Below are 15816 nucleotides of genomic sequence, written 5' to 3'. Positions count from 1 at the left end.
ACCACCCCACAGGTCATTTGAGGATGGCAGTCTAGCTGCTGACTGAGATTTTTGAGACTTTCCCTTTCCAGATTCTGCTGAACTATCCCTGCTAGTGATTGCACTTATAAATATTTAGCAGCATCTGTTTTGCCTTTCAGGGTGGATGAAATCTGGCGCTCACCATTCCTCGTCCGTTCCGGGCACTGATCCACACAGCCCTTCTGGAAGCTGAACGCTGAGCCCCGGCCCGCATCGCTGCCATGCCCTGAGCGGCGGCCTCGCTGCACGATGTGGCTACGTGCTCTGCTCACACTCACACCCTGTACATCCCATCGTCCATTTGGGCCCACCCTGCACCACATGGAGCAGCCTGGGAACAAAGTGGATCTTGTAGATCTCTGTGCAGCGCTCCCGCCTCCGCACACAGCCCACCTGCATCCTTCACCCCCAGGATGCTCCAGCCACAGCAGGAAGGGAGCTCTCTCACTTGTGCCTTCTTACAAAAATAGTGTGAAATGCGAAAGAGCAGCCAACACACATCCATCCACACATTTGCTCTTCTCATTGGTGGCCAGTGATAGGACAAGGGGAAATGGGCATAAGCTGGAGCACAGGAAGTTCCATCTCCAGGTGAGGAGGAACTTCTTTACTGTGAGGGTGACAGAGCAGTGGAACAGGCTGCCCAGGGAGGTTGTGGAGTCTCCTTCTCTGGAGGTCTTCAAAACCCGCCTGGATGCCGCCCTGTGCCACATGCTCTAGGTGTGCCTGCTTGAGCAGGAAGGTTGGACTAGATGATCTCTAGAGGCCCCTTCCAACCTTGAATATTCTGTGATTCTGTGATTCTGCTCCCTCCCTCCCTCCCAGCTTTCTGGAGCTTGGTCCTGGAGGGCCTTGTGCCACCACTTTAGCCTGTGTCTACTGGCCGCAAGGTTCATGCATCTGGCACAAGCCTCAAGCTGAGGACGAGGCAAAGAGCCTCTTAGGAAAGAATGAGTAGGAGTATCCATAAAAGGGCAGCAGGGAAGAAAAAGGATGTAAAGAGCTAAGCTACCACTCAAGAAGCAAGGCATGTTATTTCTCTTCAGCAAGGTCCTAACAGCAGCCCCCAGTAGCTGCAAGGAGGTTACTGAGAAGGCAGAGCCAAGGTCTACATGGTATAGGGGGCTAAGGTACAATAAACTAAAACCATAGATGCTCCAACACCTGGAAAAATATAAATTCTTCAGCTCAAGGACAACTGAACACAGAAGCAGACTGCCCCAAGAGGCTATGAAATAGCTACCCTTGAAGGTTTTCAGGACTCAGCTGGAATAAAAGCCATGAACAATCTGAATGAAATGCCATCCTGACCCCACTTTGAGCTGGAGGTTGGCCAAGATGACTTCCTGAATCCCCTTCTCCCTGAATACTGCTGTGAAACCACCAGCAGACAGGCACACACCTCCTTGTACCTCCATTTCCAAAGCAAATCTGCTGCCTACTCACTGATAAAATACAGGAGTGAGTCCATCTCTAATGACCTGTAAGACTCAAAGGAGCACTGTCTGCTTGGGAGCTACCAAAGGGAAAAGAGCCCATAAAGCACATGGAAACATGCAGGTGCAAATTGTTTTAAAGGCAACCAAATGAGTTGATGCCTCCTTGTCCGGCAGTTACTCTTGGGGATTTACAAATCAGTCTTGCTTTTTAGCATAGGCTGCAGGAGAACACGTTTTCCTATGCTACATCACAGGCTATGACACCCTTCCCGACATACTCTTAGGAATTCCCTTGAAGAACATGCTGATCCTAGAGAGGACACTCTTTGCTCACACGAGTTTGAGTGGTTGATGTTCTCATTGTCCTAAAGGGATATTACTTAAGGCCCTAGGAGAGAAAATTGGATGGAAATAAATTTAGAGAAAGAAAAAAAAAAAATCAACAGGGGGAAGTACCCCAAATGAGGCTGATGTAAAATGTGATCTTAAAATACTTTAAGTAGCCAAATTACAGTTGCAACTCAATTTTACTTATTACTCACAGTTCAAAAGTGTTAGTGCTGTTTTAAAATACATATACTTAGGAAAAATACCTAGCAGTTATGTAATTTTTTCTTCAATAGATATTAAAAGTTCTATAGGAAACATCTACAGTATTAAGATCTACATGAAAGCAAAGAATCATTGTTATTTTATAGGTCATTTACAGAAAGGTAATATAAATAATTTTTTGTCCTAAGTTGCTCAACCAAATCAATGATGCAGCAAGAAGTAGAATATAATACTTCTTACGTCAGGATTCAAAAATCACTGTATTCTCAACTTCAAAATTTTCTAAAGCTTTATTTTGAAGATTTATACCTTGCTATCTTACCATACGAATATACGGAACTTTTGATATGTGTGGGGTGACCTTGAATTCCAGTGTTTGCAGTATGGTTTCTTTGCTTCTACACAGACTAAGAAAAAGGCTTGCAGAGAAACGTTTCAGTAAAACACACTGTCAATGCTGTAAAAAAATGCAGCTTTAGGAAATAAACAGAAAGCTATGTTTTGTATTAACCAGTTAAAAGCTCATTAGAAAGTCAGACACAGAGAGATCTAACTGCCAGGCAACCAAATAAGCAGAATCTAAAGCTTCATTTACTGCAAGTTCAGTTATTGCTGCAGCAATGTTCAAACCAGCTCCCTTCCAAATATCCTCATGTTGTCCTTACCAGGTTGATCAGCCTTCTCATCGCATGTTCATGTGAGCAAATGCATTCACAGGGATCAAATCCACCTTCTGCCATGATTCTCTGGGAAAACCAGAACTTGACTGGGAACACCTGAGAAAAATAAAAGGAAAATTAGCTCTTTTGCAACTGACATTATTTCCCAGAGCCATCATATTTCAGTGCATTTAATGGCAGAGTGAAAAAGCAACACAAAGCAGGGCAATCCTATTATTCCTTCGGCAGCATGAATGAAGAAGCCTGGTATGTGCAGCTACATTTTGATGTTGCTGAAAGCAGTGTCTCACACAGGCTTCCTTACAGAGCCAAATCATTTTTTTGCGAGTATTTGTGTCCCCATAATTTTTACAGACATCCTAGGAAAAGTATCCTAACAAAAAGAAGTCCAAGGATCAAATTGTGGTCTGTCATCAGCATAGTGGAAATATGAAGTGTATGAATCCAATTCAAAAAATCAAGGAAATTTGTGCTCCTGATGCCCTTACAAACCACTGACCTTCTCCTCTGGATCAATGGATGTGAAAATAATTTAAAGCCCTGTAAATTCTTTGCTCTGGGAGGAAACAATCACCTTTATTGTATAATGAAAGCAAGCAGCAGGAGTGCAGAAACGGAGTTACTTGGAAACACTTTAAAACTGAAGCCACGCACGCTAATTTTAGATCAAAGAAGCAGGTCACACAGTTGGCCATACCGAAGGTTCAAAGAAACTGCACTGGACACAGTGGGGAACCTGTTCTGTGGTGTTCACTTGCTAAAACCCATTCCTCCCCAGGCACGGCAGCGATATGACGAGTGTGTCTTTACTATCTACTCACAGTTTTCCCAGTGAGTTAATTGACGCTCAAAGTACGTAGCAGATTGCCAGGAATTTCTGCTCCAGTCGACAAATCAGGGATTTGTCCTCCCTAATGAGGACTCGTACAATGCCCAAGATCAGCTCTGCACACTGATACTTTCAAAATATTACTGCTAATTTGATATCAGTAAGGCTAAATTCCACTTGTGCTTGTGCTTCACACACTGGGGCCCTTGGTGGGATAACTGGCAGGCAGGGGCATGGAGTAGATAAAGCCTCTCCACCTCCTGAAGTGCCAGGCATTTGGAAAGGCAAGGCAGGGAATATGCCCATCCCACTTCAGCAAGGGTGCTAAACCACCAGGTGTGTCACCTATAAAAATATATGGTCTTGATTACACATAAGCATATGGATGCTTTAACCTCACTAGGCAAAAGAGTAATAACTCATACTGCTATAAGATAGCATCACCGTGATAATTCTTCCCTGTTGGGCAAAGGAAAAGCTGGAAAAGAAAAGGCATTTCAGGAGTCCTCCCCTCCTTGCCCTGTCAGTGCCCGAGGTTCTTCTGCACTAGTCTCTGCACCACGGTGCAAAGGGCCAGATGGTGAAAGAAGCTGAGGTATAGCCTGTATATAACCTGTATATATACATATATATATATATATATAACCTGTATAGCCTGAACTTCAGTGACTTTGTTTGCTAGGATTTCCATGGTTTTGGGTTTTTTTTTTTTTTAAAGGATACTGAAAACTGCAAAAGAGCAAAAATGTATGGAGGCATTTTGTGCCTAGACCCTAGAGACAACTGAGATGTGGCTTCATTATGCAGTTTGCACATACCTTCAAACAGAAAACAAAAACAGAGTATCAAGAAGTTCTTTACTAAAGAGGGGAAAATCCTAGCAGGATTTTCTTGCTATTTCCACATCTCTTGGCAGCCGTATTCAACCAGTGCAGAGAGGAACAGGGCACACATTTTTACCAAATTACCAAATCTTTACATCCAAACCTAGGCATTTGGACCAGTGAAGTCACAAAACAGTATTTAACTTTCACTTGAAAGGATTTAGGAGTCAGGAACACATAACAATGACACAATAATTAATAGGAGGGTGTTAATCTCTCTCTTACTAGGGTAAATCAGGACATCTGATAAGAATCATCATCAGTGAAAGCAGGAGAGCAGAGGGCATACATTTCACAGGGCATACAATGAAAAAGATTAGAAAACAAATGGGGCAAATTAACCTCATACATAACATCATAAATGGAAGCACCGTTTTGCTAGGTATTTACCCCAAGGCACCTGAACTGTACACGATGAATTACCTTAATGAGCTCCAATAAAGCAGAACACATGCCACAAATCTGAACGCTGTGCAAGCTCTCAAACTTCCTCACCTTCACACGAACGCTTAGAGGAATCATCATCCATCCCTTTCTACCCAAACCTCCAACAAGCTCTTTTGTTGGGAAAGGATCAAAGATGGACCAGATATTTTGGGAACAGCACTCCGTTTCTTTCCCCTCAAAAGGAGCATAAAATAGGGTTGTTTTTACACTTAAAAAAAGTGAGTAATTCTCTGTTATGTAATTATTTTTTGCCGGGAACTGAAGAATTTATGCGAGACTGACTAAGTTAAATGTCATGAAGAGAGAACCACCACAAACCGTATGACAACTTTCACTGGAAAGATGACACTGGCATATTTGCGTGCCTTATTAGAACTTTTTGCCTTAGTCACCGTCTTGCTCGCAATTCGCTTTGAAGGCATAAAGCATTAACTAAACCCCGTAATTAGATCTTTAACTGCTCCACGAACCCGTGTACGATTTGGTCCTCGGAGCCCAGTATTTTTAGCATGGGAGCGAGCAGGATTCCTCGGCTGCCTCGGGGCAGCCTGTCCCTCTGCAGGCCCTGCCATGGCCTGGGCCAACGCGGCCCTCGCGCGCACGGGCTGGCAGAGAGGGGCAGGATGCGTTCCCTTCCTCTCACAGCCACATGGAAAAAAGAAACAGAGCAGGTTTGTATTATTTTCTGTACGTTTTCCTATTCAGAATTACCCTGGCTTTCTTTAAACTTACAGAATATCTGGTCAGACCACACCAGATAAAAAGATCATGAAATCAAGTACTTGCCATCCACGTACATAATACATTGACTGAGAGAGTTCCTTTTACTCTACTTAAATTACAGTACTTGTTTTGGCCATATTATTGCTAACGCAGTACTTAATTCATAGAGTTTACACAATTTTGGAAGGCATGTTTGCTAAATGTGCCAAGGCTCTCCCTGATAACAGCTGAGGAGCTGCACACCATGTCCTCTAGGCTAACCGAGCTGACAGAAAGTAAAATAAAGGAGAGTTTGCAATCAGGTGGATAAACATGAGGTACCTTCAACAGTCAATATGACTTCCTCTGAGTAAAGAGGCCCATAATCATAAGCAATAATACTGAAATTAAAATACTGTAGGCAGAGCTGGGGCTACTGTTATCCTGGAACAAAGGGCAGGATGGTCGCTGATGATTTAAGGCAGAAAGAAAAGCCCCCCATTACTTTCTGAATTCAGTATCTGTCTGAAATTGTAGGCAATGAGGCCAGACTGAAAAATATTTCTAGATCTGCTCTTACGTTTTAAACAAATAACATTCACAGTTATCACAGTAATTACTGGAAATTGTTCTTTTATTACCTTTACAATCCCAGTCCTACAGCTAAGTATTGTACATCCTACTATCAGGAAAGGTAATCTTTATGGACACTATGCTATTGTTCTTCCATACCTGGAGACTCCTATATTTGAATTACTGCCAGGCCTACACATTCTTTCCTAATTCAGCAACACCTCTCCTGAGTAAATAGCATGCAGCTGGTGAGCTCTGGGAGGCAGAAATTACACTCTGCTTTTCTCCACCCTAATCATTGCAAAATTGAATTCCTTTCCAGCACAAAGGCAAACAAGAAGTTTTGTCAATCTTTCATGTGCTGGAAGTGCTCTAATGTGACTTTAATACCATGTTGATTATCTAGACGGTCAAAATACACATATGGGTGAGCTGTACTCCCCAGTAAAAATTTCTGGTTAAAAACATTTTAAATTCTAGTATTTCAGCAGAACATTTACTGTATATAATACCCTATATAATTCCATGATAAATCTTTGTGACTCTGATTTGTTTATCTCAGCATTAAAACTCTAAACCCGTTATCTCTCATCTTGATTGGCTGCAGACACCTTTAAAAGGCAGAATATCTCACATATCACACACATCAAACACGCAGCGACTGAAGGTTTCCTCCGCTAGGAACTAATCTGGCCGTGGTGCCATTTCCCCGCAGATGAGAAGTCCTTGGGGGCAAAATACCTCACAGTACAGCAGACAGGCTGCAGAATCTTTCCACATTACTTAAAAAAGAAGTGAAGTGCCCCCTATTTGACTCTTCACTATTGTTTTTTTCAGGCAATTGCAGCATTTCAAAGCATAGCTGTCAAATATCTGTTACAAACAATAAGGTTGGTTTTGCTGCTGAACTCAGTTTTCAAGGAGTACAGCGGAACAAATGAAAAGGTGGATAAAATTTTACAAGGAAAGCAAAAAACTTTGGGGGGCACTGCAGGCATCCTGAAAACTGACAAAGGATAAAACAGCAAAAGTTGCACATGAAGCACGGATATTTTATTGCCTGTTTTGGTCCTGCTCTCATAAGTAGAAACCCTCTTCTCATGCACTTTTCCACAGTCTCTAAAGGATCCACATTTCCATTAAAAGTTCATTATCTTCACCTGTATTTAAGCAAGCTTTGCATCCTTACAGCATCTTATCCCTCCAGCAGTTACTCTCTTTGCAGGTCTCCCCAAATTTGCTTCTCCCATATAATTTCACCCATCTCCAAAGGACTCCCAAGGCTACTCTCCTAGCATCCCACCAGATCACTGCATTAACCTCACGCAGGGCAACATCCTTACACCAGCCTGCACCGAGAAACTATCAGTCATAGCGATACGCGTGCGGCCACAGCGCCCACCAAACTACACGGTGGAAATTTGGCTTCAGTTCAAGCCAGAGGGGACTGCTGGGATCCATCTCTCACGATGTCCCCTTCACTCCATCTTCTAGGACCTCTTTGCCCTCCTGGCCGCTCTCCTTCTGGCCACCCTTGGCACTCCAGGGACAATCAGCACTTCAGTTGATTCACTACTGTCTACTCCAAAATGCACCGGTTCAAGGGGTCGCTTCAAAATCTGTTTCTAATCCTGCCTCTCCATGGACTAGACCCGTGCAATCCCCCTCAGACACCCGAAGTCCAACTCAACACCAGTTAGGTAGACACTAAAATAACATATAAAGGTATCTTTATCAGAGCAATGCTCTAATACCACTTGCGAGTGACCAACCAACAAAGAAGAGCCTAAACATTCGAACCCAGCGAATGCATTTCTCTTCTCTCTTCTATATATTTTCTGTGCATTTCATTTTCCTCTTGACTGTTATCTTCTCTAATATTTCCACTTCAGGCACCTCCACCTTCTCACAGAGTCTTGCTTGTTTTGTTAGTCACGGTGTTGAGCTACATCCCTCTGACTCGCTAGCTTGTTACTTAACTGTTGTTATTTCAGCTCTGCAATGAACTCTGCAAGTAAGATGGGCAATTTTATCCATCAATTTCTGCATCACATTTATCTTCAGATTGGGTATAGCAGAGGATTTGAGGTTTTTCTTTTAAAGAATCAAACCAAAGGTATGTACTATCAGACAGGACTGTTTGATTTCAGCTACAGTGGTTTTTTGTTGTTGTTTTTTTTTCCCCTGAAATTTCTAGCTTTACAGTTACTTCCTCCAGAAACACAGCATATTTTCTAACATCAGAGTAAAGTAAAGGGAGAAACAAGCCACAAATTATATGAGAGACATTAAAAAAAGTTTTAAACAAGTAAACTTAGGATGAGGCTATAAGGAAGTATAAGAAAACCAATGAGTTTTCTCTGCAAAGGAAAGAGACATCACAAAAAGATCTGCAGAAGGTAGGCAGCAAATAAAGAGAACAATAAGCAAAGAGCTTTAAAACAAATAAATTTAAGATAATAAATGCATATTCCTGAGACAGAAGGGAAGAGTTTGAAATGGCTTTCAGATCATGAATCAAAATTATGCCAGAAGCTAAGGGTCTGGTCAAACCATGGCATAATTATCTAGTGCAGATGGTCTGTACCTCTTCGTGCAAGAGCTGCTGAATTGTTGAGGTTACGGAGCTGGCTAGAAGGAGCTTGAGGATCTTAAGAATTCTTCCACAAAGTAACTTCCTCAGTTCAAACAAGGCTAAAAATAGGATCCGTAAAAAAGAAGAATCTTATATACAAACTGATACTAATTAAAACATTCCAGCGATCCGCTTTCCTTTATTATGGTAATTTAAATTGTTCAAGTAAATATTATCTTACAGAACTTAAGCCTGAAATAATGCCACATTACACTTGCCGTTTTTATAATGGTAACTTTTAATCCCTCTCACAAACAGCGCAGCAGAAGCAAACGGCAGCACCCGCCCCGACTGCAGGGCACCCGGCCGCAGCGCCCCGGCAGGTCACGTATCTCTGGAGCACGGCTGGGATCCCCTTCCAGAGGCTACAATGGGGTGGCAGGTCGGGATTGGAGCACAAAGGAGAGCACGGGGCTGAGCGGGCCGCGAAAGCAGAAGAGCGGGATGCCAGGGCGGGCGCTGCCACCAACTACACATCTCGCCAGCTAATTGCCCCAGTGCAGAGCACCCAGTTAGCTCTTGGTGTGGCAAATGCTGCTGCGATTTTGACGGCTCATACCAAGATTATTCCTAAAAACAGCGGTGCTTTCAGAGTGTAAAGGAATTCTCTTTCCTTATAATTCCTTGGTGGGGGTAGACGCTGATCTGGCACTCAAAAGCAGAAGTGTGTCTCCCTCAACTTCTTGCCACAGTCTCATGAGTTGGTAAGTTTATTTCTGCACTGCAGCCTTCCCTTGCTATAATTAAGAAGATCTGAGATTAACTTTTGAATTCAAAGTAAGTTAGGCCAGTCCGTTTCCTCCTGACAAAGTCAGTGCTTTATCCACAGAAACACACACACAAACATACCTGGAGCTGTTCCTGTGTTTTCAGCAGGGGCATCATGACCAGAAGGAGCTCCAAGAGAGGACCACTTACCTAAGCAAACCCTGCCTGATGCAGACTAATGGCTGAATTCAGTACTGCTTCGGAAATCATCTCTTACGTAAATAAATTATGAGTTAATTTTCCCCATGTTGTCCATCTGTTGCTTATCACAAATGCTAATTTGCAATAAAACAACTCCTTAAAAATAGAAGCAAAAGCCAAGAACCGCTGATGCAGCCACAGAAGGAGACCAGAGAGACCTGCCCCAAGCAGGGAAGGGTCTTTTCAGCGAGGACATGCTCAGAATCGGGGAGCTGAGCAGCTTCACTGATCCCTTTCTAAGGGTCTCACACAACCGCTATTGCACTAGGACGTCTCTTGTTCCCTGGGCTCGGTCCGGTGTCACCACTTCAACATCGGGAGCAAATTGTTGTCATTGTCATTGTTACCCATGGGAGCTACCTGGACCTGCTCTGAGCAGGCTGAAAAAAGCACTCTTCTGGCAAGTGAGAAAGATTTCAGGCTGAGGCTGTTGAGCTGCTGTCAGCGATCAAAACTGAACTCCCAAAGGGAGCCACGTAAGACCCATGAGGATTTAAAAGCTATTTACTTATTCCCATGCAGGTGCTTTAATATTTCTTCTGGGCAAAACACTTGAGAAGGAGCTAATTACCTACATTCAGGCACGGATCAAAAAAAGCATTCCAGCTATTTTAGAATTAATTTACTAATATTTAATACCGAGTGCTATTGCCAAGTTCCAATTGTCAGCAATTGGTCACCCTTTTGTTAAAACGATGACATTTTTCTGAAGGAAATTTCTTGGAATATGAAAGCTAATTAAGAGAATGTGTCAACTGAATAGAATATTGTCCCAGAATTATACTCTCTTTCTGCTAAGCTTCACTTTAACATTTATTTCTAACATAGAAGACTGTGACAATGGTTTGGGAAAACGACTTTATTTCTATTATACGGAATGACTAATGGGTATTTAATCACTTTGCCTGACAGATGTTAATGCTGTCCACTGTAAAACTATTATCTATTGCGCTGCAGCCAGTTAACAGAGCAAAGCGGGAGCCGTCTCCCGCGGGCTCCGGCACGGCAAGAACTCCCACGGCCATAATGAGATTTTCTGCTCACGTGGCAACCAGAAGAGCCACTTCCCCAGCAAATTCACCTGCTTTTGGTTAGTTTCTCCAGCACTGCTGCGTTGCCATTCCCCAGGAGCAAGGGCCGGCCTCCTAAACCCGGTGCCCTCCAGCTGTGGGTGACCCACACGCTGTTGCTGGCAGGGAGCAGCTCCGGGTGCGGAGCCCTGTGGAAAGCAGCAGCGCCTGGAGTAGATCCCATGTCACCAAGAACTGAGGACCCTGCTCCTGAGCTGGTGGCCACAGGCTGCAGAGGAGACGATGCTCCGGGGAGCGAGCCTGGCCAGGGAGTCCTTCCTTCCCCAGGGGCTTGCGGACAAGGATGCTGAGAGAGGTTGTGTTTTCCTGTAAAATGATGTAACCTAGTCACAAAAAAAAAAAAAAAAAAAAAATCTCAATTCTGGTTCAAAGATGTATGACTCAGGATTATGATTAGTATGTGCAAACGTACTCAAGTATCTAGGGGGTTCAAAGATGAACCAAGCCTAAAAAGAATTTAGTGAGGTTCAGCAGTCGAGCTCACAGGCAAAATATTGCAGCAAAACAAAGCTAAGATGCAGCAACTGTCCCCTGCTAAACTCTTAACCTATGGGAACTGGGAGTTAGTGCGACTTTCCTTAGGCCATAACAGGGCGAAGTTGAGCTGAGACTTTGCAGCCACCACGAGCAGTGAGAACCCAACTGGGGGCTGCGTCATTACTTTGAAGTTACTCTTCCTGAGGCTAAATCATTAGGCTTGTGATAAGTTTTTAGACATTTCACCTCTTCACAAAAGTAATTCTCTTATTCACTGTTTTACTAAGTGTACTCTTTTAAAGCAAATAAAAACTATTTTTCTTTCCACAGTCTTGAGCCAGAAAGTGTAATTTTAGTGCCTTAAACCATAAGTTATTAAGCTTTTTTAGAGACTTGCTTATTAAAAGAACTATTATTTAGATTACAAAATACCTACCTAAATCCTTGAAAAGTGTAAGAAGAACACACAATTCCGTACTATTACTCCAATCACATACAAACACAAAGTTACACTGAAATTCTTTGGAATATTTTCATTATTTTTTTTTCTCCAGGGACAACATATGTTTCTAATAACTTGCCACTGAGCAAGCAGATTTAGCAGAGTAGCAGCATGCTGAGAAAGATAGCAGGATTTTCAATTTTCAGATGAAAGCAGCTCTATCCCCCGGCAGCCTTAGTCCTTACCCTTTAGGCCAGATCAAATTTTATCTGGGGCTGGCGGATGCCTGTCTTTGACTTCAGTAGAAGCTGAAACCGGATTTAGCCATCCCTGCACAAAACAATTTGAGCTTATCAATTAGAAGATTTAAAATCAACATTTACACCAGAGGGAACCTGTAGCAATTGACAGGATTTCAGAACCTGGTTATTTCCATATGCTTAGGTAAAACACGACCCAGTTCTTACCAGGGAAGACACCCAACTATTCCGCAGGCTCGCAGGCCAGTTTAGCTCATCAAAAGGGAAGTACTAATGCAAATTACCACTACAGATACAACTCTCCATTGCACCTAGTCAAAAAAAGATTTTAAAGTAACTACCTCAATTTGTGTAAGAGAAACCCATGGTAATATTTGATCAGCTGAGTATTAGTTGCTTTGAGACACATTTCACCTCTGGCTCTGCAGTTTTACTGGAGGAAAGTATAAAACATTTTTAAACTCATTTGTTCTCCTTTACACCTTGAAACTGAAGCATCCAGCAATCTCTGTCTTTTTTGCACAGGCTGCATAAGAATATTCCTGCATTTCCTGGAACTCTATCCCTAAAGCTCTGTCCACTGTTTTTAAACAGGGATGCTGCTGACAGCTGCCAGCGCTCCCATCTGAGCAGGAAACATGGCAGGCCCCGATGACACCGTGGGCTCTGGCAGAGGAATTCCTGCTCGCCCCGGGAAGCCTTGGTTCTCTTCTGATTCAGTCCAGCTATTTAAAGTGACTCCTAACTTTTCATCACGTTTTCATGCAATTTCATTTGGACAGCTCTTTTTTTCTTTTTTTTTTTTTTTTCCCTGAACTGATTTCATAAAAGAAAACTGACAGAGAATATTTTATCAAGGTCTCTAAAAACACTGCCTTGCTATAAACAAAGCTTTTACCATTAAACAACAGGAAACGTACAATCAAATTTAAAAATACAAAACATACCATGGCTCTGTTACTAGCATTTGACAAAGATCTGACAAATAAAAAGCTGCAACTGCTTAATGGTTGGCGTTACATTTCCGTACAGCCTTTCTATTCTTTTTGATAAAAGATTTTATTTCCTAGGAGACCTCAATGCTTTGGGTCTGACATTTGTCTAGCACTTTTATATTTAGCTCCAGAAAGCTGTGTTTTTTAATGCATGCTGCAGCAGAATCAAAACAGGGAACTAATCTTTATGGGGAAAGCTTCTATCAAGCATAACCCTGTTCCACCAAATAGGATGAATTTGTCCCACCATTTCTAAAAATACCAGCTAGGCACTTAAAGCCACTGCAACACATTGGTTCAATTAACAGCCACGCAAATGGTTGGGTACAGCAACCCAGTGATGCTGCTCTCAAGAGCATCCTCAAAATCTTTCATGAAAAGCAACACCAGCCGTGATGAGGGACCATTTCCCTGCCACAAGCAGCTCCATGGAATAGGAGACAGGAGAGGGAAGGATTGCACCCCACTCCTCCACTCTACCCCTGCGAAAATCCATCAGAAATAAGATTAATGTGAACAAAACGTGCAAGACCTGCCTCTGGGATCTAACCTGACAATGTTTACCTAACTTCCACTGTACCCAGAGATGACTTGGGAGCTTCTGGATCTTCCAAAGAGTACTCATTATCTTGGAGAATAGATAGGTCTTTATACATTAATAAATTTATCCTGCAACCTAGGAAGGTAAGACACAAAGCGAGCTCAAAAGCAAGTTCAATAGCTGGTCACTTGGCTATGCAAAGCAGGCGCACGGGCTCTCCACTTTGCTTCCCCAAGCAGAATATGGGCAGATGATATCAGTTTTTCTATGCATAAATGCACCTGCCAAAATATATTTCTGTATTTGTTCTGACAAGTAACTGCATAAATGGCCAAAACATACTGAGAAAGAATCTGATATTTGGTATTGTATACAATACATATTTCCTCACTATATATACTATACACCTACTCTATTCATATGCAGTAGTAAGGAAAGACAGTCCTGCTGCTTCTCATATGCACGTTCAAAATCCTGCAAAGACTCCTGATGTCGTGTAAATTTAGGCACAATTCTGTTATGATGAACTTCACCAGAGACAGAATTTGGCCTTTAAGAAAGTATGTCAGGTACCTAAAATATCTAGGAGGGAAAATTCTGAGACACTAACACAGACTGTTTTATTGCATATCTGTTATGCAAATAACATTCACACATCACCGATGCTGAGGTCTAAATATATGAAAGTGGGAAATGAGAAATTAATAACAAAACAAGAAGTCAGTTAGAAACTAACTTTCTCTAAAGGGATACCAACATTCTGAGAGCAGACGCACCTATACCTACAAAGCAATAGTACCCTTAGGGCATTTTAAATCACTTTCATATGATTACTACTTCAACAACAAGTGCATTTGGTTATTTTTTTGCTTCAGATTCAGGGATTCAATGATTCATGTGTGCAGAACATAGCCCATGTAAGCGGGCTGTGCACATTTTCCCCATGCACAACCCAACTAGAAGCACTGAATGAGTTTTAATGCAATCTCAAGTATAAAATAGCCCGTTCTGGTCCTGAAAGGGTCAGGGACTTCTCTGCATGGGAGAGAAATGTGTGAAACGAAACTTGGTGGACCAATAGCAAAACCAATATGACTTTGCACTGGTTTAGGGCCTTAAACAAAGGCTCTTTAGACATTTGACACAATGGACTCTAGATCACTCTGGAGTTGGGCACGAATTGTGAATCTTGTGTTTTACATAAAGGGGCAACACAACCCAAGACTCGGCCACGTCAGGGGCAGAGAAGGAACAAGCCCGTGCAGCTTCCCCGGCAATGAGAATGGTTATTGAATCAATTCTGCTACTTTTATTTTGGAAACTGCTTCCACCACTTCAAGTCACATTGTCAGTAACAGGGTCAATTTTTAAAATCAATTACAGCTTGATCTCTTACGTCTGGACAGGTCACAAGAATACAAGGCATTAGATGGGATTACGAAGCATAGGCGCTCCACCACTATAATTAGCAAAAATGTGTTTTTGTCTCTTCCTTATTTTGATGTTTTTGAGATGATGTCTGCTGCTGGAAAGCAACCAAAAGGTCAACAGCACTCTCAGGAGCTAAGCTAGCAGAGAAGTAAACCACTAATGCTCACTGCACACACGTACTTTCCCCAGCAGGCACACTCATAAAATTAACATAATAAGCTCTTTAAGAAGAAAAAAATAAAAGTTAGATACTCTCACTTCTGAAAAGCGAAGAGGAGTTTTGAAAACTTGCAGATGAGCACAGACAAGGATGCTCAGGCAGTACACGATACAAATATCATAGCTACAAACGGGTAACCTGCTGGACAATAATCACTGTGGATTAGGTGGAAAAAATGGAGCAGTTTGGTTAAAAAGGCAGAAGTTTGGAGCGCGGGTGGGTGCTAGCAGGAAAGTGGGGGAGCTGTGGCCTCCCCACGGAGGCAGGCGCGGTCACGGGCCGCTGCTCTGGGCACGACGGGGTAACGCGGGACCGTGTCGCGTGTCGCGTGTCCCGCGCCAGCCCCGGCGCAGGCGGCGGGCAGGGCCCGCCGGGCGCAGCGCTGCCGGCGGGATCCTCCCGGCGGGATCCTCCCGGCGGGATGCCACGGCACCTCCTCCTGCCGGGCCGGGCCGGGCCGGGCCGGGCGGGCACGCGGCGCTCCCTGCCGCCGCGCTCGGCCCTGCCGGGGTCACCCCGTGTCGCGGACGTCCCTGCAGCGGCGGATTCCTCCCGGCGGGGAGCCGGGCAAGGCGCGAGCCCCGCGCCCGCAGCAGCACGCGCGGCTCCTCTTCGCAAACAAACACGC

The 15816-nt window shown here is 43.4% G+C and overlaps 1 protein-coding gene across 2 annotated transcripts in view; it reads right to left on the bottom strand.

Moving 5' to 3' along the window:
* The window catches only part of SMIM14 (small integral membrane protein 14), a 43814-nt gene that overhangs the window by 22168 nt on the left and 5830 nt on the right, over positions 1–15816 (bottom strand). Inside the window, exons 1-2 of one of the 2 annotated variants that reach the window (XM_026037656.1) lie at positions 6196–6210; positions 2678–2788 (exon numbers count right to left, since the gene is read on the bottom strand). In XM_026037656.1, the coding sequence (XP_025893441.1) occupies positions 2678–2752 (75 nt within the window). In that variant the 5' untranslated portion in view covers positions 2753–2788; positions 6196–6210. Of the gene's footprint in view, positions 1–2677; positions 2789–6195; positions 6211–15816 lie in introns of those variants that run through there. The other variant, XM_026037657.1, reaches the window with a different exon arrangement.

Source organism: Nothoprocta perdicaria, unplaced genomic scaffold, assembly GCF_003342845.1.
Source record: "Nothoprocta perdicaria isolate Ctin4 unplaced genomic scaffold, notPer1 scaffold_2, whole genome shotgun sequence".
NCBI lineage: Eukaryota > Metazoa > Chordata > Aves > Tinamiformes > Tinamidae > Nothoprocta > Nothoprocta perdicaria.
The sequence above is the reverse complement of the archived record's forward strand: the minus strand, read 5'-3'. Positions and strand labels throughout refer to the sequence as shown.